Source organism: Eurytemora carolleeae, unplaced genomic scaffold, assembly GCF_000591075.1.
Source record: "Eurytemora carolleeae unplaced genomic scaffold, Eaff_2.0 scaffold15, whole genome shotgun sequence".
Lineage (NCBI taxonomy): Eukaryota > Metazoa > Arthropoda > Copepoda > Calanoida > Temoridae > Eurytemora > Eurytemora carolleeae.
The window spans coordinates 518,895-544,701 of NW_019396069.1; the positions used below are offsets into that span (position 1 = coordinate 518,895).

At 35.2% G+C, this 25,807-nt stretch overlaps 2 protein-coding genes across 2 annotated transcripts in view; one reads left to right on the plus strand and one right to left on the minus strand.

Moving 5' to 3' along the window:
* LOC111711664 (uncharacterized) overlaps positions 1-25,807 on the plus strand; it is a 52,778-nt gene that overhangs the window by 5,454 nt on the left and 21,517 nt on the right. Inside the window, exons 5-12 of the mRNA XM_023486060.1 lie at positions 869-956; positions 1,529-1,628; positions 2,919-3,118; positions 3,360-3,434; positions 12,557-12,605; positions 13,012-13,118; positions 14,271-14,345; positions 15,116-15,228. Of these exons, the coding sequence (XP_023341828.1) occupies positions 869-956; positions 1,529-1,628; positions 2,919-3,118; positions 3,360-3,434; positions 12,557-12,605; positions 13,012-13,118; positions 14,271-14,345; positions 15,116-15,228 (807 nt within the window). The remainder of the gene's footprint in view (positions 1-868; positions 957-1,528; positions 1,629-2,918; positions 3,119-3,359; positions 3,435-12,556; positions 12,606-13,011; positions 13,119-14,270; positions 14,346-15,115; positions 15,229-25,807) is intronic.
* Positions 20,902-25,470, minus strand: LOC111711672 (uncharacterized). The gene is made up of 6 exons (XM_023486071.1): positions 25,405-25,470; positions 24,561-24,606; positions 22,776-22,855; positions 22,213-22,515; positions 21,559-21,597; positions 20,902-21,184 (listed from the first exon to the last, which is right to left on the minus strand). Exons 1-6 carry the CDS (start codon positions 25,411-25,413, stop codon positions 21,023-21,025), a joined length of 639 nt encoding a protein of 212 aa, XP_023341839.1. The 5' UTR covers positions 25,414-25,470; the 3' UTR covers positions 20,902-21,022.

The window sequence follows — 25,807 nt, forward strand, 5'->3', positions numbered from 1 at the left end:
TAAGTTTTTTGATAATTCTAAAGAAACTTCTTTTTATTTTTAATTCAAGGTAAATTATTAGCCCTGAAATATGAATGCAATTAATATATATATATTAAACTCATTTTTCCGCGGCATTTGATTTTAAATATGCAATACGACATTATGCTATGTATTCATATATCTGGGATTCACTTTATCAGTAAAATGCACACACAGGGTTTCCCACAAAGGATGAGACTTCAGAGACGATAATACAAAATTCAATCCGCGCCCTACTTATTACATTCTTGATTCCATAACAGCAATAAACTTTTTCTTTTTTGAGAAAGAAATCATTTAATATTACATTAAAAAGACTATATTTGAGAAAAAAATCTGAATTGAGTTGAAAAAAAGGGGTAAAAGCTGTAACTTAATTTCTTCAATGGAGCATGCACAGAAAATTGATAAAAAAGATAGATATATTTGATCTTCTTATAGCTATAAGAGGGGTAAATGCCAAATAAATGAGCAAATATTGAAAGGTGTACTCAGCTAGGGTGGGGTCACGTGAGGTCCTACAAAAATTTTGGCCCGATCGGTTCAGCCGTTTTGACGTTTATTGAATACAAACAAACAGACAAACAAACAGACAAACAGACAGACAAGCCAAATTTATATATAGATTAAAACTGATCCAAGGATTACTTAATTTTCTTTTAAATTCATATTGACTAAACTCAACAATAAAATGTCCTGCCAGGGGTATAAGATCTAGGCGACGTTGAATAAACTAAAGAACAATACAAATTATAGATTTGCTTTCTTTAATTATTGGCAAATATAAGTTTACAGCTTTACATCTATCTCTCATGAGGTCCAGTCTAAATAGAGAATATTAATATAGGTGATGTGCTTGTAAATGGTGTTAGAGTACTAGCAATGCAGAATCATGAGAATATTCTAATAATTGCTCTGGACGACTACCTCTTCAAGTAAATTTAATTTAAAATTCTTTTTCTTTTTCTATAACTTGTTATACAGGGTGTTCAAATAAACAAGGGAATTCAGTGACGACTTCGATATCGTCTTTGTTATAAATTAGCAATGTAATACCTGATTTCAAAAGCCATAGTATTATTATGTCTGCTAGAGTTTATTTTGTTAAAACGGTAAATGGTTGTAAAGATGTGTCTATAATGTCTTTGCAAGATGAAAAGTGAAGACGGACAAGTTTACTCTGTTTGTATAAAACCTCATTGGCATATACTGTAATTTTCTTGTTTTACTATAAGTACAACCGTATGCAGTCAAAACTATAAACAAACAAATTGTTTACACAGCAGATGAAAATCTTAAGGATTACAACTTTCTCATTAAGTATCACTATACTAAATTAAAGCATTATTTAAAAAAGCGATATTCGTCACTGAATTCCCATGTTTATTGGGTTTGGGACACCCTGTATTTGCACCAACCGTTAGAGGTACATTGTTTGTTTTTTAAGATAATATCTGGAAGAACATACATATTTAGATATAGATTCATAATCATAATTTTCAATTAGAAAAGAAGTGACTGCTGAGCTGAAAGAATTGAGTAAAGCCAGTTATGAAATGTCGTCTTCTGAGTTGAATGTTCCTCGAGAAATGATGGAAGGTGTTGAGGTATTTTTTCCTACATAGAAAATTTTCCAAATATTGACAATCAAACAGGGGCGTACGAGAGCATTTCTGTAGGGGGGGGGGGACAACATTGTTCTCCCCCTTAAAAACCACTTTTTTAAAAAAAACATTGATACCTTTTTTAACTATTCGATCATATATACACACTGCGGTGTAAGCCTCAAGGGATGAAAAATAGAGGTGGAAATGTTTCTAAAAAAATATCTACATTTTCATAGGATAGAATTTTATAGTTTTATAAATTATTATATCAAATATATATTTACACTGAAGGCAGCATTGATTAAAGCTTTTTAATGAAACTTTTTTAGTTAAGGGCAAAAGTATGATTTTAAAGTATTTTTTTCTTTCCGATGAAATTTTACGTTTATGGAATACATGCGTAATTTCAAGTAACCCTCCATTTATAGAGTGGCAGGTCCGATATACCTTTGAAACTTTCATTTCTCCATCGTTTCTGAAGCAAGAAATCCACGAGTCACTTTTGTAGAGAAACCACAAATTAAAATATAATCAGTTTTCAAAATGGGAAACATGGATATTTAATGCAATAGTAATACTTGATCAGACAAAGCTTTGAAGGGTATTGTTGTGAATCAGAATATATTTTATTTCTTTTCTTAATGATGGATGAGTGCAATGCAATGCAATGTAGAATGTAGATTGCCTGAGGAAAGGAAATGCAAGCAGATGTAATATTTAAAGAGCCCCCCCCCCCATGGGGGCCCCCCACGCGTAGGGGGGGAGCCGGGGGCTCGCCCCCCCCCCCCGCACGCCCGTGCAACTGAAAAACACGGGAAGTTAGGGCTTTAATTCCTGTAATTCCTGTAAAAAATATTACTCAAAACTCATGTTTGTAAGAATCATAATACCGATGTATGATTTCCAAATCAGAAAATATCCCTACAGCATTTTGTGCTTTCCATAACGGAATATTAAGAATTGAGTTTAAACTGTTTAAAATCATATCTATAAATAATGCTTGAAGATACAATTATAACTAATTGTTTTGATGCACACGGTCATGTCATTGAATTGCTATAAAACATTATGTTAAGCCATGATGGACACCTTGTAGTTTTCATCTCAAATATAAAATACTAAAAGCCTGCACACGCCACCCAATAGATTTTTAAAGCTCATAATAGTTTATTCAGATATTCTAATTAAATCAAAAATGTTGTTGGGAAAATACTTGAATAACGGTCCAATTATGCAATTATGAAATTAATAACAGGCGTATTTCTGTTGTTTAGAATTTACCTATTTCAGGTCTTTAATGAACCTTCGGGTATAGAGTACCCAACCATAGAAAACCCAGACAATGCAGATTCTTCCATAGACAACATAGACACAGATTATTCAGCTATCATAGAGTACCCAACCATAGACAACTCTGCAGCAGATAATCTAAAAATTACTCTACCAGAACCATCTCCAAGAAACGTAGAGAAGAACTGTACTGAGATTAGGTGATCTACGTTGCTTCCTATATGCAATTCAAAGTTTGGTGCTTCTTACATAGAATTTAAAGTTTAATGCTTCTTACATAGAATTTAAAGTTTAATGCTTCTTACATAGAATTTAAAGTTTAATGCTTCTCAAATAGAATTTTAAGTTTAATGCTTCTCAAATTTGCTTTGTAACGATATCAAATACACTTAAGTAATGCTGTAATGTCGTCTTTCTTTCCTACATTTTAATTGTAAATAGGAATACGTCTGAGAACTCTATATTTGAGACAATAAGGATTTGTAATGAGATAGTTCCACAGTTAAAGAATATAAGGTAATTGTTTCGCTACTTAGCGATTTTCCTAAAGACCTAATGAAATCTTTATAAGTACCGTGCGGTATTTCTCAAGATAGGATTGTAAGCCTTCCTCTTCTGACTGCTCTCCATAATAAAGGATTATAGAGGACGTGAGTCAGACTCTAATAAAACGCATAGATAACTTCCAGTATATATATTTCTTATAACTTATTACTAGAGGGGTCAGAACTAGAGTCAATATCGATATCGCACGTGTAGACTGTAGAGATCATATCAGTGCTAATGCCCCGTATCCGTTCTATCTCATTCTGTTGAATCTTGTGGAACTAGTTTAACGCGGCCAGGCATCGTCTTCCACAGGATAATAATATGGTTCAATCTAAATAATTTTAATAAACCCACAGAAAAAGCATCGAGTGATAAGATCATACAAATACAACAAATAAATCAACTCAGGCATTAAAAAACTGTGGAATGGAACCAATAAACTACATTTATAAAATATCAAACCATAATCGAACATAAACAAACGATATTCATATATATATATAAAGAATAATTACCGCAGTGATCCTAGAATTTTTAGCACGGTTTAATAATAGACGAACTTGCATGAAAAACAAATATATACTACGGTAGAAACTGTCCGCTTCCACGCGAGAAACTTGCGCATGCGTAGTCGGTCTGGAAAAAGCTTCTAAAACTAGTTTTTTCACAATACGTTCTGTACAGATCCTCAGGGAGAACTCAGGAATTCACAGGGGCACCACATAGACTTTATACACGGAGCATGGCTCGCGTAACACTCGCCCAACCAAGAGCAAACGAAAAAGTTCCATCTGCACCCCGCGACTTGAACTTCCTGATAACCCAACTAGACCTGAAATACAATCACTGGAATCTTTTAGAGTTTGAATTCACGTAATCCTTCACTTTTAAAACATCCTGTCCTCCCAGGGAACATCCAACTATAAATCCAACTCCTCAGGGAACGCAACCCTAGCCGATCCTTCAATCAGCTCATCATAGGTGGGGGTTTGCTCCACAACTCTCCTAGAAAACCTCAAAGCTGCGCTCATCCTCTTAGGAGAGGCAACCTCTTCTGTCCTCCCCTCCTCAGCCTCCAGAAACACATCATCCTCCTCATCCAGCATCACCACCTCCTCACAGCCATCCTCCTGCTGAGGCCCGGAGACACTCTCCCCGAACCCACTCCTATCTCTGGATGAACCAGGAGAAGGCTGGGACGAAGAGAGGCCAACCGGCTCCTCAGCATTAGACTCAGCCACACTCTCCCTTGAGCTCTTCATCCTCAACCTCTTCAGCTTCCCCGGCCTAGGATTCTTCTTCCGTTTCACTTCTGACCTCACCTTGGGAGTGGGTAGAGCAGGAACTTCTCCTTTCCACTTAGTTCGCTCCTCATACTCCCAGTCTGCTGAGAGCCTGGTCAACCGCTCAACCCTCATCCTTCTCACCTTCAACTCCTCCTCACACTTTCTCAAAACCTCAGACTCCTCCTCCAGGGACTGGAGTACTGCAGCCTTCAACCTCTTCTCTGTACTTTCCACAGCTGGAGCCTTCTTGTCCATGATACTCCTGTAGCACAGGCGCATAGCATCGTACAATCCTCCATAAAACCTCTGGAACCCTACATCCTTCTCCATCCTTGTAAAGAACTTGTACAGATCCCAGGGGTTCATCCCGGCCCACTCCAACAGAGACCATCCCTGGCATCTTCCTATCAGCGTACACTTCTCCCCGATCTCTTTGCTCTTGACCTTATCCATGTTCAACACCAACAACGGGATTTTCAGATCCTTCGGCCTCTCCAAACCTCTGAAACTCTCCACTGGTTCCAACCAAGCTTGCTTCTCCAACTCCTCAGGCTCCAGTCCAAACCTGGCATATTCCTTCTCCTCTCTCCCAGGGGTCTCCAACCTCCTTCCCTTGGACCATGTGTATCCAGCCTGGGCTAAAACAGCCATCTGGACTAAAAACCACTCCCTCGCCTCCAGTAGATACCGACATCCTCCAGAAGTAGGAGCGGGCCACTTCCCTAGAATTTGAATCCATAATCGGACCAGAGGAGGAGAAAACTCACACAGTTTCTCCCTCTCATTCCTGTACCTCAGAGAAAGAATCATCTCCTCCCTCGTCTCAGCTTCCTCTTCTGCCTTCTGATGATACTCCACCCCTTCCAGTGACACCATCAGGAACTCCAGGAACCAGTCTGCCGCCTCCTTCTGACTGCACTTCAAGTACCTACACAATACATCCGGGTCCGGGAAGACATCTCTTAACAGCAATCCCGCCAGGATATTATAGGTCATGAACCCGAACTGGATATCCCCCAACGCGTAACACCTCAGGGACTCTGGAATCAACTGCCACCTCTCTCCCCACCAGTCATCTCCCGTAGAAACATTCTTATTCAGGAGAGTTCCAATAACCTGCACTCCCATCGCTGTCATGTTTCTTGACTGGAACTTATACCCGGCTAGAACGGCTAGAGATGTAAGATCAATAAACCCTCTCTCTAACCTCACCTCCTCACCAGAGATCAAGGAATAAAACTCCTCCACTCCCCGAATATCTCTCCGGATCGCAAGACCGGCAGATACAGGGAGATCACGGAGTAAACCAAGTAACTCCGGCTGAACCGTCATCCTCTCCAACACGTACTCCTTCCTCTTGTTTCTCCTCAGATCCAGTGAAATCAGGCAAGTCCATGATACTCCATTCCCGAACATGATCTTGCCAGGAATCTGCTTGAAAGTATCCTTAGAGGCATCTGTCATCAGCTCTGGATCGCACTTCCTCTTCAGAACCGCATTCTTGGGATCAATTGTAGCTTTCTCGGCCATCCTAAGAGTGTCGAAGTATGTCGCCTTTACATCTTCCACATCAAAGGACACAATCCGGGTTCCAAACATCCGCTGATCCGCGTCCTGCATCCTCTCAATCCATTCCTTCACCTCTAAGATCTCAGATGTTGAAGACACTCCACAGACTAATTCTCTCACCTCAATCCTATCCAACATCTTCAGATCCAATCCCCTGATCCTCTGATACTTCTCCAGCTTCTCTAGCTTGGGGTACTTCCACGCGTCAATCCTCTTGGTATCCTCCACCAGGAAATCCAGGAGAGGGGCGTGTAGAGGCAAAAACTCATCCAGGGTCAACTTGCTAGGCCAGTCCAACCCAGAGTGAGACACTCTCCTGAGATTCAAGGACATATACCTCTCATCACCTCCTGTATTGATCCTGTGAGTCTTTCCCGCCAGCTCTCCTACCATGCCAATCTTGTTGGCGATCCTGGTCTCTCCCCAAACCTTGGGAAACTGGAGATATCCTAGAGAATAATGTATCCCACTGTAAGCAGGTCATGGGATGAGAACTATTCACTCCCATCTTCTCCATGGTTTCTCGGAGAACCCTGATCCTTCTCTCAACTCTTCCCCTCTCAGAGTGCGCCTTAGCATTGGAAACAATGATCTTCATCCCTAGGTTGTCTTGTACCATCGCATCCAGGTCCCTCACGGAGAACTTCGCGTACTGCAGGGCCTTGAGCTGGGTTCCGTTGTCCACATATACAAAACCAGGCACTCCATACTGATTTGAATGTCGTTCTAGAGCTGCACATACATCTTGAGTTTCAATCCCTTCCAAGGCCATTATGTTAGTAGCTCCAGTCAACAGACATACTATTACTAACGCATAGATCTTGATAACCGCTCTGGACCTTTTGTAAGTTTGACCTTTAAATCCGTAGCAAATATCCATCATACAAGAGTGAAAACATGGAGCTAGGACTGTACTTGCTTCAGGATGACTAGCTAGCCTCAGTTCCAGGGTTTTCTTCTCTATCAATCTGCACTTTACACAATCTGCAATTACTCTCTTGACCAGCCATCTCAAACCTTTCACCACTCTCATCTTCCTGTGTATCTCCTTGACTGCGGTTTCCAGAGAAGCATGAACACTGGTTTTCATGTGAACATACATCAGATAAGAATACAATACTGGAGAATCCGGGAGCACCACAGGAATTCTTCCCACTATAACATGCTTGTCCAAGAAACCCACTTGATCTAAGTCTTGATTCCTGATCTGGTACTCAGGAGAAAGCCTTCCTTCATCATACACTCTACCTTCATCTATTATGAATTTCTGCATCTCTGTTTCAATGTCCTCTTCACCCTCTCAGATTCCCAGGAGAAGAAATACTGCTCTGCTTTCTCAGTCTCATTCCTAGGATCCCATCTATGGTCTCCCAGCACACAAATCCTGCACTTTTCATCTTGAATCAAATGTTTACTGTGGGAATAGCTAGTTTTCCATCCTTGCATATACCCTGTTATCCTCAGAGCTTTCATCCTACCATGAAATACAGGATCTACAAGTAGCTCTGCTACACCCCTCCCCGCCCTGGCCGCCAGGGCTGCAAAACCAAGAGGTGGTTCATCAACATCCTGCAGCTCTTCCTGTGCATCTTCCGTATTTGCAGAGAATTCCTTCAAAAACGATTCTGGGAAACATTCTTGTTGAACATTATCCGCTGTCTTCTTGTCTAGCTTGAGTTTCTTGTATGAAGTTATAGGCATCTCCTTCTTGTCCTTCCTCATCCAAGGCAATCCTTCAATCCAGTATGATCCTTTGGAAACTGTCTCTATCCCTATATCATGTTCCTTTGTCAGCATATCTGCCAGGTTCTGAGAGCCATCTACATGGAATGAAACCTCTACCGTTGTTCCAGTAGTCCATTCTAATAACCGTAGGATCGTCATGACTATTATACACAAACAGCCTCAATTTGATGGTTTCACTACTGCACCAGCTCAGGGCAATTGTTGAATCAGTTAAGTAAATTACCTCTCCTACCTCCGATCCCAGGGAAGATTTAACCATGAATGCCAGTTCTGCGCACAGTAATATCGCTGATAATTCATTCCTGGGGATGGTCTCCTTCATCAGTTTTGATTTAGCGGCTAGGAGAGAGCACGACCAAATGCCTGGGCTGGTTTCCTTCCCAGCATACACAGCCGCACCCCCTGCAAACTCCGCTGCATCTGCTAAACAATTCAGTCGAATTCTGGACTTTGCATCTCTTTCACTTGGTAAACAGAACCTCGGTATCCTTATCTCAGGTAGGTTGACATAACTCTTGAGAATTTCTCTCCATTTCTCTTGATCTTCAACCGGGAGAACCTCATCCCACTCTTTACCTTTCAATGAACTTGTCTGCAGTTTCATTTGGAGTTTTATTGGTTCAAAAAAACCACATGGATCAAATAATTCCGAAATCTTTCCGACTATCAGGCTCCTGGTTAGTTTGACTCCGCTCAATAGTTTCTCTGCATCTAATCTAGTCTTGATCGGTTCTGGGTTCGGTTTACGTTCTCCTCTAAGTTTCTTGTTCAGGTTCAGTTCTCCGATCCCTGGCGACAATTCATCCTTCTCCGGGTCCCACTTGTACCCTAGTAACTTCATGGTTTCTCCATCCGTACTGGCCTTTTCTGATGGTTTTTCTCCGCTCCTTACAAAAAATTTCAAAGAAAACCCTCCTCTCTTCAGAACTTCTTGCACCGCTTCTATCTGTTCTTCTCTTCCCTGTCTTGAACTCTCTCCAGATAGTATATCATCCACATATCTATCCTCTCTCAAGCTTTTGTAGGCTCCTGGATATCTCTCTGCTAACATTTCCGTCAGTTTATCCAGCGCGAAACCTGCTTGGCCTCCAGTACTGACTATACCATACCACGCTCGGACCATGACCCAGATCTCCGGTTCCTTATCCTTATCCAATTCTTCTCCGTACAAGAACAAGGAGAATGGTAGAGATGGATCATCCATGTACAGTTGATTGTACAGCTTGCTGATATCTGAGCTCCAGATAAACTCTGTACATCTACATCTTACCATTATGTTGAAAATTAGACCAATCCTGTTCTCCCCTTTTGCCAGTATCTCGTTCATCCTGGTCATGGAGGGGTCGACCACCATCCTCACCGGCTTCGTCACTGAGTCCATTTTCATTACCAGTCTCCACGGATTGAAGTGTTTAAACTCAGCATTCAGTATTAACTTTTTTCTGTCCTCGCACATATCATCCAGCTTGACCATAAATCCTTTCTCCACCAGATCCTTGTGTACGTTCCTCATTCCATCCTTGACAATCTCTGATTTCTTACACTGGGTTTTGTAGACTTTCAACGCTTGACTGTAGTTACTCGGGTTGCTGTGGACTGCTGTCAGGAATTCAACCGGATTCTTCAAGAACGGATAATTCACTGTAACTCTCCTGTTGATCACATCAATCTTGACACTCTCCTCAATAAGTTGTTGCTCTCTCGCTTCTCTCAGAGAAATTGCAGTACGCTTACTAGAGGTTTTGCAGTTTAGACATTTTGAACATTCTGCACATCTAAAACCTCCACCGTCTTCAGAGTCTTCATCATCCATTGCATTCCTAAACTTTGCCATTGGAACCTTTGCCTTGAATACTCCGTAATTTTCCTCAGAGCTGCTCTTATCCAGGGCTGTGTTGAGAACACGATCCGGAGAATTACACTCCACCGTGTTTACAACCACACTCCCTGGTTGCACATCTTGATCTACTCCATCCTCACCCAGGGCTGTATTGGACTCACGTACTGGAGAACTACACTCCCCCACGGATCCACTTACACTCCCTAGGTTTATCTGCTCCTTGATGACCTGCTGAAATGACTTCCAGGTTTCCTGCTCCATATGCACCCAACACACCTTTCCTTGATGTTTAAGGATTGAGTTCAACCTCTGGTGATCATCTAGGCTGGATTCAAAGTCCTCTTCCACTTCTCCGCTACAATCAACGATATCTTCCTCATTTATAGGATGTGGATTAATTGTCAGACCCAATTTCTCATTTGTTGTTATGGCATAGCAATGCTGCTCTACCTCATCATTCATATCTTCAAGTATCCTCTCTCTTATCAGAAACACAGCATTTGACATCTCCGAATACTTCTCATCATTTCCTCTGGTGAAGGATCTATGTGGTCCTGCAAAAATTAATCTTGAACCGTAGACGTCTTTGAACGGACTTAGGTATACAGCTACTCCAGATGGTAGTACCTTTATCAGCACAGGATCCAGGTTAGTGTTCTTTATTCCCAGTAGTAGATGAACTTTAGAACCGCCCACCTTCTCTGGAAGAGCTACAACCTTCTCCTCGTCCTTGGCCTGGTCCAGATACTCTTGGCAAATCTCCGTTAGATCATAGGTTCCAAACCCTCCGGTGACGTCATCCATGCCTACACAGACTACTTCATGGTACTCTCCTCTTTCTCCAGGTCCTAAGTTGAATCTAAACGTACCATGGTTTGATCTAACCTTGCTCCCTCCTACCAGTGAGATTGGTGGGATTACTTGAAACCTTCTGTAAACCTTCCTTCTCTGCCAGCGACCCATCGATGATATGGATGTTTGCTCCCCTGTTAAAAAAACACTAGAGCCTCCGAGCTCCCAATCTTGATGGTTTGCATTAAGTAGCAGAACTGGCAAATATATCAAGGATGAGAGATAGCTCAATAAATTAGACTCAATCAATTGTTATCCTTAACATGATCAACAACATTCAGGGTTTATCAATTGATCTCAAGGCAGAGTTATTCTCCTCACTCACTCCATATATTTCTCCTATCTGGCAAACACACTAACGGTGAGGGAATAGCTCAATAAATTAAACTTCTTGACTAAATCCAGTGTTCGTCCCTTCAAGATATTGACCAAGAAGGTACTGACGGTGGATCATAAATCTCAGGTAAACTGCTTTCATCCAATCATCCAATCATGAACATTTCATTAACATTCAATTTCATAACTTATACTTTGTTCACTCGGTCCTTCACTATATTTTTCCAATTTGGCCAATATACTGACAACGAGAAACAAATCCAGTTTATAAACTCAACTAAACATCCCACCTCAATTTACTAGATACAGATCTAATAAATGATAAGAGTTAGGATTACTAAAGGATCTCAGTTTAATAAAGCTTCCTTGTAAGCTTATTCCTACGTCAGTCCGTATATTTTCCAATTCAGGCAATATAGCGGCAACGAGAAATTTTGCTCAATCTCAATTAGTTAAACGGTACCCTACAAGGTTGCGATTGAATGTTTCGCTACTTAGCGATTTTCCTAAAGACCTAATGAAAGTACCGTGAGGTATTTCTCAAGATAGGATTGTAAGCCTTCCTCTTCTGACCGCTCTTCATAATAAAGGATAATAATATGGTTCCGAACGTTTATTTCTCCGAGACTTCAATCTAAATAATTTTAATAAACCCACAGAAAAAGCATCGAGTGATAAGATCATACAAATACAACAAATAAATCAACTCAGGCATTAAAAAACTGTGGAATGGAACCAATAAACTACATTTATAAAATATCAAACCATAATCGAACATAAACAAACGATATTCATATATATATATAAAGAATAATTACCGCAGTGATCCTAGAATTTTTAGCACGGTTTAATAATAGACGAACTTGCATGAAAAACAAATATATACTACGGTAGAAACTGTCCGCTTCCACGCGAGAAACTTGCGCATGCGTAGTCGGTCTGGAAACAGCTTCTAAAACTAGTTTTTTCACAATACGTTCTGTACAGATTCGCAGGGAGAACTCAGGAATTCACAGGGGCACCACATAGACTTTATACACGGAGCATGGCTCGTGTAACAGTAATTAAGAAATAAAACACAAATATATTCATTAGAATTTGGAGTTGGAACTCTTTAGGACTTTTATGGTATGAGAAACCAAAAATACATAAATTTATATGATATAAAAATCAGTACACGTTTCATGTTTTATGACGCCTTTTAATAGTTAAAACCCCTTAAACACAAATTTTCTAATCTCTATTTATTTTTGTACCTGATGGTGTGACCATTTGCTTTTTTTAACTTGAATTATTCTGCCCGACAGGATTCCTAGATTAGAAAATCAGAGTTTGTCACAATTATTCCTTTATTTCTCTTGTGAATTATTTATTTATGTCAATCATTAAATGACGGATCACTTAAGATATGGTAATACTGCGCTTTAAACATTTTCAAACTCACAGTTTATTTATTTCAGTTCTGAGGATGAAAAAGATGGACGATCATCTCCTGAATTTTTACCCCAGGTTTATATTTTGACAAATCGCAAATTAGATTTTTTTAATAAATTCTCAATCAACAAAAATTTTATACATAGAAATAATCATTTACTGTCGAACACTTAAATTCTCTCCTGCACTCAACAGTTTAACATTCCAAAAGGCCGACTACCTTGATTTTATAATTTTTTTTTAAATCATCACATTGAACTAGACAGAAGGTGCAGGTCATATTTAAGCAATATTACACGTACGACTTTGTGACCGATCGTAACTCCTCCTTGTTAAGATAATACATACTGAAAATTAAAAACATAACTCGCGGCAGCATAATAAAATTAATCTAACAGTTTCTATTGCGATTAATTAAGAAATATTTAAATCGTGTTTTTTACTTTTCTTTTTTTCTTTCTTTTAATAATATGTATTTTAGATTATCAACCAATCTGCTCACATACAGCTGAATATTATTGAGCAGATTGAACAAATGTCGTCTTTCTTTCGTGGACCTTCAATAACTGAATTCATTACATTTGCCCGGTAAATTCATTTCTTCTCTTTCTTCTATTTCTATTTTTATACTTTTAAATTTGGATAAATGTGTGGAATGAAAGTGATTGTTTATTGACAAAGAACAATTTTTTAAATGTCGCATTATAAGTTAATTTATGATTAAGTGCCTCGGATATTTTAGTTTTATTAAATCAAGTACACATTTTTAAAACCAAATCAGCGCCTTATATTATTAAGCTGTTTGATATTTAATCTGCATATTTCAGGGCTAAACATTTATCTTTACAACAAATAATTCAGTAAATTTTCATTCCGATAAACATCATGTAATTTTTTTGGCAGATAAAGATTTATGTTTAGGACTTAGATTATTATATGTTTAGGACGTAGATTAATACATATGTTTGTTTAGGACGTAGATTAATACATATGTTTAGGACGTAGATTAATATATATGTTTAGGACTTAGATAAAGATATATGTTTAGGACGTAGATTATTATATATGTTTAGGGCGTAGATTAATATATATGTTTAGGATTTAGATTATTATATATGTTTAGGACGTAAATTGATACATATGTTTAGGACGTAGATTAATATATATGTTTAGGACGTAGATTAATATATATGTTTAGGACGTAGATTAATATATATGTTTAGGACGTAGATAAAGATATATGTTTAGGACGTAGATTATTATATATGTTGTTTAGGACGTAGATTAATATATATGTTTAGGACGTAGATTAATATATATGTTTAGGACGTAGATGTTTATTTAAGCAGATGAATTTATATGTTAAGGCAGATGAAAATATATGTTTAGGTAGATAGATGAATATATATGTTTAGGTATATGTACATATATATTTAGGTAGATGAATATATATATTTATGCAGAAGAATATATATATTTATGTAGAAGAATATATTTGATTAGGCAGATAAATTTATATGTTAAGGCAGATGAATATATGTTTAGGCAGATGAATTTATATGTTAAGGCAGATGAATATATGTTTAGGTAGATGAATACATATATTTAGGAAAATGAATATTTGTTTAGGTATATATGTTTAGGCCGATAAATATATGTTTAGGTAGATGAATATATATGCTCAGGCAGATGAATATGTGTTTAGGCAGAATGCTTAGGCAGATGAATATATATGTTTAGGCAGATGAATATTTCTGAAAATCTACCGAACGATCAGGCCTTTACAATATTTGTTCCTTTAAACGAAGCTTTCAGGAAACTTTTTAATTCAGATTTCAGATTTTTTATTCAAATTTTAGACTTTTTATCCCAAATTCAGATTTTTACACAAATTTCAGATTTTTTATTCAAATTTAGATTTTTTATCCCAAATTCAGATTTTTTACACAAATTTGAGATTTTTTATTCAAAGTCCAGATTCTTAATCCCAATTTTGGTTTTTTAAATCCCAATTTCAGATTTTTTATCCCAATTTCAGATTTTTTATCCCAATTTTAGATTTTTTATCTCAATTCCAGATTTGCTATCCCAAATTTTAGGTTTTTATCTCAATTTCAGATTTTTATTCAAATTTCAGATTTTTTATCCCAATTTCAGATTTTGATCTCAAGTTCAGATTTTTTATTTAAATTTAAAATTTTTTGTTCAAATTTAAAATTTTTATTCAAATTTCATTATCAATATCAAAGACCTACGCAATTGTTTAAAATATATAAGACCTAATGCATCATTTGAAATATCAGAGCCCTAGCTGCGGCATTGTTTGAAATATCAAAGACCTACGGCATTGTTTAAAATATCAAAGATCACGGCGTTGGGTTGAAAAGATATAAGGATTATAAAATGTTTAAACGCAATCAGTGTATCTTTAGAACGGAAATAAATATTAATTCGTAGAATTGTTAAATGAAAAAACAAAATTAAGCTAAACAGGATTTATGTTCGGTTTAAAATTCTAATTTTGATTTCTAAAACTTGTTTACGAAATATAAATACATATCTTGGAATTGAAATATTGGTGGCAGGGATTGGACACCAATAGACTGGGGATTTAATCCCTTCAATGCTGAAGATTTTGTTAATGAGACCTTGTACAATCATATTGTACAAGGGTACATAGATCTACATAATATAGAAGGTAACTTTTTACATTTATATCTATACTTAAAAAGTTGTAATCTCTGTTTGTCTGTTTGATTGTTTGTCCGATCATAACTCATTTATCTTTGGTCCGATTTGCCTAAAATTTTTATTTGGGAACTCGGTAGAACCACGGGAATGTTCTTAGCTTGGTTTTGAGATTCTAGATTGAGGGGGTCGACTTTAATAGCGAAAATTTAGTTTACCGGTAAAATCGGTCAAGTGCGGGTAGACGGCGGGAGTAACTTTCAGTAACTTGGGCAGGGCTTGGTTCCCAAGCTAGTATATATATAAAGTAGTAATCTCAGTTTGTCTGTTTGTTTGTATGTCCGATCAAGACTCATGAACCTTTGGCCCGATTTGCCTAAAATTTTGATTTGGGAACTCGGTAGAACCACGGGAATGTTCTTAGTTTGGTTTAACAATTCTCTGTTTAGTGGGTTGACTATCATTGGGAAAACTAGAGGCAAAGCTGGGTTCCCAAGCTATAGTTGTATACAGGGTGTCCCAATAAACATAGGAATTCAGTGACAAATTCAATATCTTCTTTTAAATTTTTTTTTTGATATAGTATAGTGATACCTACTGAGAAAGCTGTAATCTGTAAGAGTTTCGTCTGCTATGTTCACATTTTGTTTGATTATGTTTTGACTGCATACGGTTGTACTTAGTAAAACAAGAAAATTGCAGTATACAGAGTAAAATTGTCCGTCTTCACTTTTCATCTTGTGGAGACATTATAGACACAACTTTACAGTCTTTTACCCTTTTCATAAAATAAACTCTAGCAGACATAATAATATTATGGCTCTTGAAATTTGGTATTGCAATGCTAATTCGTAACAAAGACGATATCGAATTCGTCAATGAATTCCCATGTTTTTTGGGACACCCTGTATATAAAATAATAATTAAGCTATTTTTCACACTATAAATTAAGCAGTGATCTGAAGAATCTGCAGTACCCTGACCGAATATATAGTTGGTTTTAGCGGAGAATGAGCACTGTGCAGTCTTAACAAGTGTAAACGCAGTATAAAGTTTGTTTTATCATGTTCAGTTGTACAGTGTAAAGTGTACTGCGCAAATTCCTGATCGCCCCAACTTTCCTGATATAATAACCTTGACGTTTAAAGAAATTGTTTTTGTCATTTAATAAGGGACATAGCAGATTGACAAAGGTACTGTTTAAACCATTATCTGAACAATAATGTCAAACAAATAGTTTTTTCCAAAGAGAATAGAATATATATTAGAGTGGATTTTACTAGAAAAAAGTGTAAAACGGCCATTTTGTTGTACTGTTTCCATACTGTAGATGTACTTCACATATTTGCGCTATATAACCTTTTGGGCCCTGGAACATAATTTGAAAGAAAAACTAAAATTAATATTAAAAGAAAACCAAATTATGAAATAGGCTGGTTTCATAATTGACCAATGATCATTTCAAATAGACTCTATGCTTTTCACTTTACAAACGATGATTTTCCGTTATAACTATAAATCAAATGATGTTTTTTTCACCTAATTCATTTTATAAAGTTTATTTAACAGCTTTTAAAAATTTGAAATTGAAATGGATAGTCTAGGGAACATACTGTATTAATGTAATCTACTGCATATAATTTGTGAACATTTACATGATTTGTACACTTTGAACTCCCTTTCAGGCTGAAAGGAACTGACAAAATTCCTACCGAGGGGTTGTCTATATTCCACTCTAATATATATTCTATTCTTTTCTTTATCTCACGCATTTTTTATCCGCCAACTTTTTAAAGTGTATCGTTGTTATAATGGGACTTTCCGCTATAATTAGCAAATCATAGAGATTACGCTTACAAACCCTTTAATGCAAGTATACCTAATTAATCCTTCAAGGTTGACGGAAATGGAGAAAGATGTTCTAAACTGATATAATTACGTATCTAAATATAGTTTTAGAGCAAAAGAATAAAATAATACGCAGATTTAATCAATTCTAGAGTTTGCTGTATTACCCCTATTGTTAAGGCAAATTTTACATATTTGGGATTGAAGAGGAAATACTATTTTTTGGGGGTTTCTTCAGAGTCAAGGATTCAAGAGGGAAAATATAATATTTTTAGGAGTCTATAGGGTGGGGAACTGTCCCTGGCCTATACGCACAAAAATATGATGAATGAAAAAGGTTTAACTCTTGATATGATTAGCTGTGCTTGGAGTCTCCTGAATTTTCGGGATATTGAAGAAAATTACAGAAACTATATTTCTAAAATGTTTGTGAAAAAATACTTTTATATAATATTTCTTTAACGATTGCTGACGTCTACCTTCCTTTATTATTGTCAAAAAATAAAAAAATAACATAAAAATGAAATATGATGATAAAAACATCTTATCAAGTTAAATAAGAGTTCCGACCAGGAACTCTTATTTAAATATGAGGTTTGATTCTAATTGCTTCTAATTATCAAAGGATTTTCAAGGCATTAAAAATTTCTTAATTCAGTGTTAAAAGACGAATTTTTTGACGTGCAGTTGTAAGAATCTTTTTGGCTTGCATTAGTGAAATCTTCAACCTTAAATTTCATAAAAACCGGTGTCTGGTTGGCAATTTAATTTTGCAAAAAAACTCGTCTTTTCTAAAGGCTGTTTAAATATCCAAAACTAATCCTATGCACATTGCACATAAAGGGGAGTGGAATGGTAAATATTGATTATCCTTGGGGGGGGGGGGGGGGGGCAGTCTTTTTGGATATTTTGAAATTCCAGGGGCAACGCCTGGAACTATGAGCAATAATTAAAACCTATATTCTATTTCTACTTCAACTTAGATATTTAATATTTTTAAAATTCTGAACAGAGAATGTCAGGAGTATAAAATAAGATTTTTTTCAAAATCAGTTTAAATGTTAAAAGCAGCAAATGTAAAGTTTAATATAGGTGCTTGAGGTTAAATTAGGAAAATATTGTATTTTCTTGAACTGTAAACCTTCAGTGAGCCTTTATGTACGTTTAAGCATCATTCGATGAAAAGGAATTGAGTTTTTGCCACAAATCCCAATTTTATAATACCTATATCTCAAGAACCAGATGATGCATACCTGTCATATTTCAAACTTACATTGTTTGATCCACCAGAATTCATAGTTTGAAATATCTACGGTCTACGACGTTTGGTTTTAAATAAATTGGGTTTTAAAAATCCGAGTTTGTGGCATAGACTCAATTCCTTTAAAACTCTTCAATCGTATTTTGAAATAATATTTTAGTATTTGATAAAACTAGTAGTTCAGCAATTAATCTAAATATTAATTTTTCAAGGGGATTTATTGTATAGTAAAAGAGATTGAATTATTATTATTATTATAAAAATTTATTCACACACAAAGATATAAATACATATATAAATGGTGTAGTTTAAATTTGTTTAAATACAACACGTAGTATAAACGAACCTTCATTTATCATGTTATTATAAAGATTTATTCACACACAAAGATATAAATACATATATAAATGGTGTAGTTTAAATTTGTTTAAATACATTTTTGAAAATACAGGTTTCCAAAAGAAAAGAGAAAAATATGCAAAATTATGCACAAATAGTCAACATTGATCATTACTCATTACTCACTACATAACATATTCATCATTTCAGTTATTACGTAATCATCGAATCCTTCAACAGATAAATTATTCATTCTTGTATTTAAAAGTTCTTGTAAAACCGGAACTTTCCATGCATGGTCCAATGGGACATCAAAATATTTCATTTGTTTCTTAACTCATTTAGTGACATAAACCTTTCTTGTAAATATTGTAGAAGATAATGTCGTTTTTCTAGCATAAAAAGTAGTAAGTTCTGACAATCTCCTCCATTGTTTCTAAAAGAATTAATCCGCATTTGTCACTTTTATAAAGAAACTACATTGGTTCGAAATCATACATTGTACGTTTAAGAGTACCATTAAAAATCTGATATTTCACTCTAGAAATGAAGAGTTAAATTTGGTGATGATATTGGACCAAGCCTTTGTAGAGTAAATATAGTGTTAGTTCCACATTTTATTGAAAATATATTTCGGTCTGGGTTGACCCTCATCAGTTCTAACGAAATAATAACCATCAAAATCGATAACAAAAAATGTTAAAAAACCTCAAGAAAATAAACAAACAAAATCATTATTTTATTTTTTAAATTAATTTATTTTCATCTTTTTTTAAAATTTGAAATATTTATCTAGACATCAAATTGAGAAAGACGTACATAAACATGAATTCTGATATTTAAATTTCTGTTTGACAGAAACAAGGCTTGTATATCAGGGTGCAATTTTGAGACTTTAAAATGGTTAAGCCGTTTATAAAAAAAATGTTAATCACTCTGTTTTTTTTTGGATACCTGGAGCACCTAGAACATATAACTTTTAAATCCGATTGGAGTTGAAAAGACAGCGATGATATTTAGAGGTTAATGCAGGAAACTAAAAATCCAATGATCAAGAATAAGAGCGTTTTATTGTTACATGATCTGATCCAGTGTAAGGATTTACTTGTCTAATGTCAATGCACCGCATAAACATTTACTCTCGTACCAGACCGTCTAGGGTATACCCAGCGTGTAGTCGACTGTCGGCCACATATGTGATCAAAATCAATAAACTTCAATTAAATCGGTAAACTCTATTTTCAATTTCCAAGATGTTCTTTATTGTCCACATTCTTAAATCTGTTCAAATTTCTTCAGTTTGAATTATGGAACAACTAGACAGGGAGCAGGGTTGACGCATGTACCGGCTTCTGAAAAGCCGGTACATGTCGTTAATAACGTGCTCAATGCCGGAACCTTTTTGTACAGGATGCACAGTGGGCTATCTCAATTTTTTTTCACGCACCTCTGACCCTTTAGTAAAAGTAAATTCAACCTAATGTCTGACCGCGTCAACCTTGTTGCACCGGCTAGTCCTATTGAGTGTCTGCCTTATTTACCCAATGTCCGAGCGATACAGTTCAAACTGGGACCAGAAAGGTTGACCCTACTCGGAAATTCAAATGTACTGCCCTTGTTTTGCAAATTAGAAACTATAGTTTGTTGCAACGTCCTTACTATATGATAAAGCTAAAAAAACAGAATAAAAATAAGATGAAAATTTTCGATTTTGTAAAATTATTATTAAAAACCTTTATTAACTAGAGTTATAGTATATATGTACTTGGTTGCTCGAGTGTCCCAACAAATATTGAATTAGGAATCCTCATATGATTTACAATGACCTATCTAAGGTTATTTTTACTTATAAAAACTAAAAATTCAAAATAATTTATCTTTTTTGTATCATTAAAAATAGAAAGTTTCCTCTATCTTTATTTATATAAATTAAAAACTGATATGTCTCACAAGGCTTTATAATAAATTAGCTTATGCCCATTTATATATATTATATATGTATGTTTAAATGGGCATATATTGTATATATATAAATATATTGGTTTGCTACAGCTGGACAAACGGCTGGACCAAATCAACTTAGACTTTTCGACGGGACCCATGCAGGCCACCCTGGGAGGGACAAAGGCTGAACAAATTTGATCTTTTTTAAACCTTGGCAACTCTGGGTGTTCCAACTAAAAAATTGTATTTCGAATTTCCTGCAAGCTAAACCTCTAAAAAAGAAAAAGAAAATCTATCATAGTTTTTTATTGATATAAGTACTCTGTCTAATGTTCATCTCATCACATGCTAAAATTGATCAAATACAAGATATACTCTGGGAAGTTGTGTCATCTTGCTCTTTAGTCTTCACTTACACAAGTCTGAAACCCCAGTCGTCGGCCACATAGTTAACTGTATGATGGCCGGAATCGTCCAGGTAGGAGTAGGATCCTCGGACTATTCCGTTGGACGATACTTCATGTTTGGCGGAGTTTACATTTCTATATCCATACTCAGAGTTTCCAAACTCGTCCTTTAAACAGTTCAATCAATTTACATATTTTGTTAAACTTAAATTTCCCGCCATTTTCTCTCAGACATTTTTACAGCAGAATCCTTAAAAGTTTGCAAAAATTGCATTAATATGCTGAAAAATGACTAATTAGGAAAAGATAAAATAGAATTTACTCGGATTTAGAAATAAATTGGTTTAAAGAGTATTTAAACAAAAATCAAATCCCCAACTTTTTTACAGTTATGCGTCGTCAACAAATGTTTTTTTGGTAAGTATACAATTTAGCTTTTACAGTTTAATAAATGGTTGTATTAATCCTTAAACTGATATTAAATGTTAATCTTTAATATATAATAATATCTAATAATTTTTTATATAAAATTGAATGGTTCCTGGGCATGAAATTGAACAGATTCTGCTCCATCTGTCACCTAAACGATTATAAAATATAGAAATTGCGAAAAATATTAAATTCTTTTTAATTAAAACAGAGTCACTTAATTTCTAAGAATTAAAAACAATAGGTTTTTAGCTGGGTTACATTGAAAAATCTTAAGAAATTTAAATTTTAAAGTTATCCATCAAATAAATAGGTATAGAGATCTAAAAGATACTGAGGGGTTAAACTGAGGGATAATAAGAATGAATATTATAATAATATATTAATATCAACTCCATGCGTTTGTAAGATCTGTGCCAGAAGGAGTCCATCTAGAGCATTTTAAGGTGGCACAGTCAGGAGCATTGGAGCATTGGTATAGTTTTTTTGTTAATCTTAATCTTATTTTAATTTTTGTATCTTGGAAAGTTTTTAAAATTCAACCAAGCATAGTTGTGTATACAGAATTTTGAACAGCCAATCAGAAGCTGAGAAATTTGAAATTTTGAGCGCCATTTAATGAGAGAACTCTCCATGAACTCTCATTGGTTGAAATCCCGTAAAGATATCCAAAAAGGGGAAAAGAGCGGATTAAGTAGAAATCAAGAGTCCACAGTGGATATTCAGATTAAGTGGTTGACATGTGTAAGGTTTTATTGTAAAATACCTCAACATTCAAGGGTTCTTCATAGTGAACATGTTCTTGATGATCTAGGTGCAAAGGTTCTTCCAGGTGTTGTACACTGTGGTGGAGTTCAACATGCTCAGGAACCGCGGGCGCGGAAACTGGAGCAGGGAGAGCAGGAACAGATTGAAATATTGGAGCAGGTTCATACTTTGGAGCCAATTGTGGAGTGAAGTGTTGTTGAGCATTTACTATAGTGTTGCTATGTTGGGTTAGGGTTGGATGCTCCAGGTTTGAATAGGATAGGGTTGGATGGTCTAGGTTTGGTTGGATGCTTGAATAAACCTGAATGATAATTAATATCAATCCTGACATTTAAAAATAACTTTTATTGTCCTTCTAAATTTTTGTGCGTATTTTCCTGAATCCGTAAAATCCAAAAATTTTGACTGATTTAAAAAATTTTTATTTTTGAATTTTTAAATTTCTAAAATTGGGCAAAATAAACCTGAGTGTTATTCAACACATTCAGGCTTATTCCAAAATCATATTAAAAAAATACCTTCAAACTGTAGAAGTATATTTCTAGTATGAATGTCGTGTACCTGGGGGTTGGTTTGGTATGGATGATATCCGTACCCAAGCAGGCTATTTGAGCCCAAGCCATATCCATAGCTAGGATATCCTTACAAAACAAAACAAAAAACAATAATATTATTTCTTTGTTTTACTTTATTGAATTCTTTTAGAAAATAATTACATGGAATATACATTATACATGGTGCCTTAAACAAAACCAGTAGTTGATGCCATTGCCTTGATTTCAAAGTGATTTTTTAAAGTGTTCGCGAAAAATGAAATCTTACTTCCATAGAAAATTGTTAAAAACGACTAATACCGAAGAAGCTAGTGTCCATACAAATTCAGAAAGATGCAACATTCAACTCGGATCGTAAACAAATCGATTTGATTCCGAACGAATCATCCAGATATTACAAACAATAGTCATCGATTATTGTTCGACGCATTTGTAAATAGTTGATATTTCATAATATTTGGTATTTTCATGATCTCAGAGTTACTTTTGAAAACATTTATTCCTGTTTCGATGATTTTTGATAATGAAGATGACATTTTATATTTTCCAAGAATGTTTAAAAATCCAGCGCCAACTAAAATTATTTAAAAAACAAAATCAAAAATATTATGAAATATTAACTATATACGAATGCGTCGAAAAATAATCGATGACTATTATTTGTAATATCTAAATGATTTGTTTGGAATTAAATTTATTTGTTTACGATCCGAGTTTGTATGGACACTGCGTTCTTCGGTGTGAGTCGCTTTTAACATTTTTCACTTTTCATTTTTCGCGAACACTCCCTTTAAATTTTTAAAATTTTTAAATCTCGCAACTATTATTTAGAAAATTGTTTGCTTTTTATAATCCTGTAAAATCCTTTGATACAGTTTTAATCAATATAAGAGCTTCTGTTTTCCAACAATTATTTTTTAAACATTAAACATCAACTTCATATTTTAAATGCAATGGGGCAATAAAACGTATACAAATTTATATTTACAATACTTCAATTAAAAAAATTATTTTCTAGGAACATCAAATGAGTTATTAATTAAAATCGAATAGAGCACTATAAGTCAATATTCTTAATGTAAAAAAGCGGATAGTAGTTTAGAATAAAAAACTCATCAAAGGATTTTCAAAACTTCAAATGTAAAAATAGTTTATTAAGATGTTCAAAATACGAAATTCAATTAATAGTTGATGCTTCAGCATCAATTACTGTTTTATACACACTGAATATTTGAAATTTTATGTTTGCAATTAAGAAATAGCTTGTATTTTTTTAGTTTTATCTTCTAAATCCCGACAAATAAATAAAATGTTTAATGCTTTTAAAAAAAGAAAATTCTATATATTATATTTTAAATAATCTTATTCTAGGAAGCATTTGTTCAGAAATTGTGAAATTTATTAAAATATCAAATAAAAGTGTTTAACCCTATTCAGGCTGACGTCTGGTTTACAAAAACTAGTCTGGGAGGGGAGGGGGGATCCCAGGTACCCCCCTCTGGGAGGGGAGATCCCAGGGACCCCCCTCTCTTACAAATCTATATTATTTGATACACTATTGGAAAGCGCTTTGGCTCTACTTTAATAAACTGAAATTTTTTTTTGCAAATTAAAAATTTTTCGGTTAAGGTAAAATAAGCCATTCAGGCAGTATGCCTGGGAACTCAGCCAGTTGGTATAAAAGCCCCGCTTTGAGCCTAAAGTTAGGGGCATGCGTTAAAAAATTCAAAAAAGTAGAAGAGCCTCAGATGGTTATTAAATCTCTAACAAATATTTTAATTTGTTTATTTACCTGTAACATATCCTTGAGATACACCCACCAACAAACTCAACACTATCTAAAGTAAACAATTGAGAAAGTTTTTATTATTTTTGAGTTTGACTCTTTAGATGTTTTGGTGAGGTGGATTTTATGATTTATAAAAACTATTCGAGACTTAAAGTCGACGATTTTGTTCTGTGAATCTTGTCACACTGAACCACATGTTCTTATGGATATTCGAAGATGTAAAGTGCAAAATACTTTCCATTTTTTAGTTCGAATTTTGAAAAAATTTTGATGAAAAACAATACAGCATTCAGTACTAATAATGAAAATCAATAAATTTTAATGAAAAAATTCCAAATCAAATTTCATTTGGCACTAACTTAATTCTTTAAAACTTGAATAGGGTGGTTTGTGCACACATAACTAGCTAGTAAAGAGACTGTCGTCGTAATTTAAACTATGTACCGTGGTAAATTGGACATGCCATGGCCCATTACTATCAATAGAAGGACACTTGAAATTGTAAGTTTAAAGAACTCTATAACGAAGGAAAAAAAACAATTTGAATTAATTGATCAAGCTCTTTAATTGACAGAATCTGAACAAAGGAAAAAGATGAAAGAGTTTGGGTTAAATTTTCTAAATTCAATAATCCTTTAAAGAAAAAAGAAGATGTAGAAATCTAAATAAATGAATCATTTATCTATGAAGATTTGATCCATATAACTTTATATTTGGGTTATTTTAGAGAGCTCAATTTTTCTATGTTGTCTACCCCAACTCCCCCCTTGCTTATCAAAAAAAGGAGGGGGGGGGGCCGGGGAGTGACATATATTACAGCCACAATGTGACGTGATAAAGTACTTACGATGCGCATGGTTCCGGATGATGCCGCGTCGAGATGCTAAACTAGAGTAAACAAATTCACGCGGATCTTCATTTTAGTATTAAACCATAGTGTACGCACTACGCACGGGCCCTGGAACTACCAGCTTGGAAATTATCGCAGCTCAATCTTACATTTTTAACTCCTGATGCCATTAAGGACGCCTAATCCTAAATTCAAACTTATAAATCCAAAATCCCTACTTATAATTACTAAATCCCAACTCATAAATCCTAAATCCTTAGTCGTAAATTCGAAATCCCAAATCAAAAATCCTAAATCCCAACAAATAAATCCTAAATCCCAACTCCTAAATCATTCCAAGTTATAAATTCTAAATCCCAACTCATAAATCCGAAATCCCAACTCCGAAAATCAAACAATA

Bases quoted from the DNA above. Each gene is read 5' to 3' on its own strand.
- LOC111711672 (XM_023486071.1), bottom strand. The intron at 21,598-22,212 runs GTATTTTACAAT...ATAATCGTTTAG, and splicing joins AAGAACCCTTGAATGTTGAG to GTGACAGATGGAGCAGAATC. The intron at 21,185-21,558 runs GAACCATTCAAT...AACTGTTTAAAG, and splicing joins CTGTTCAATTTCATGCCCAG to GACGAGTTTGGAAACTCTGA.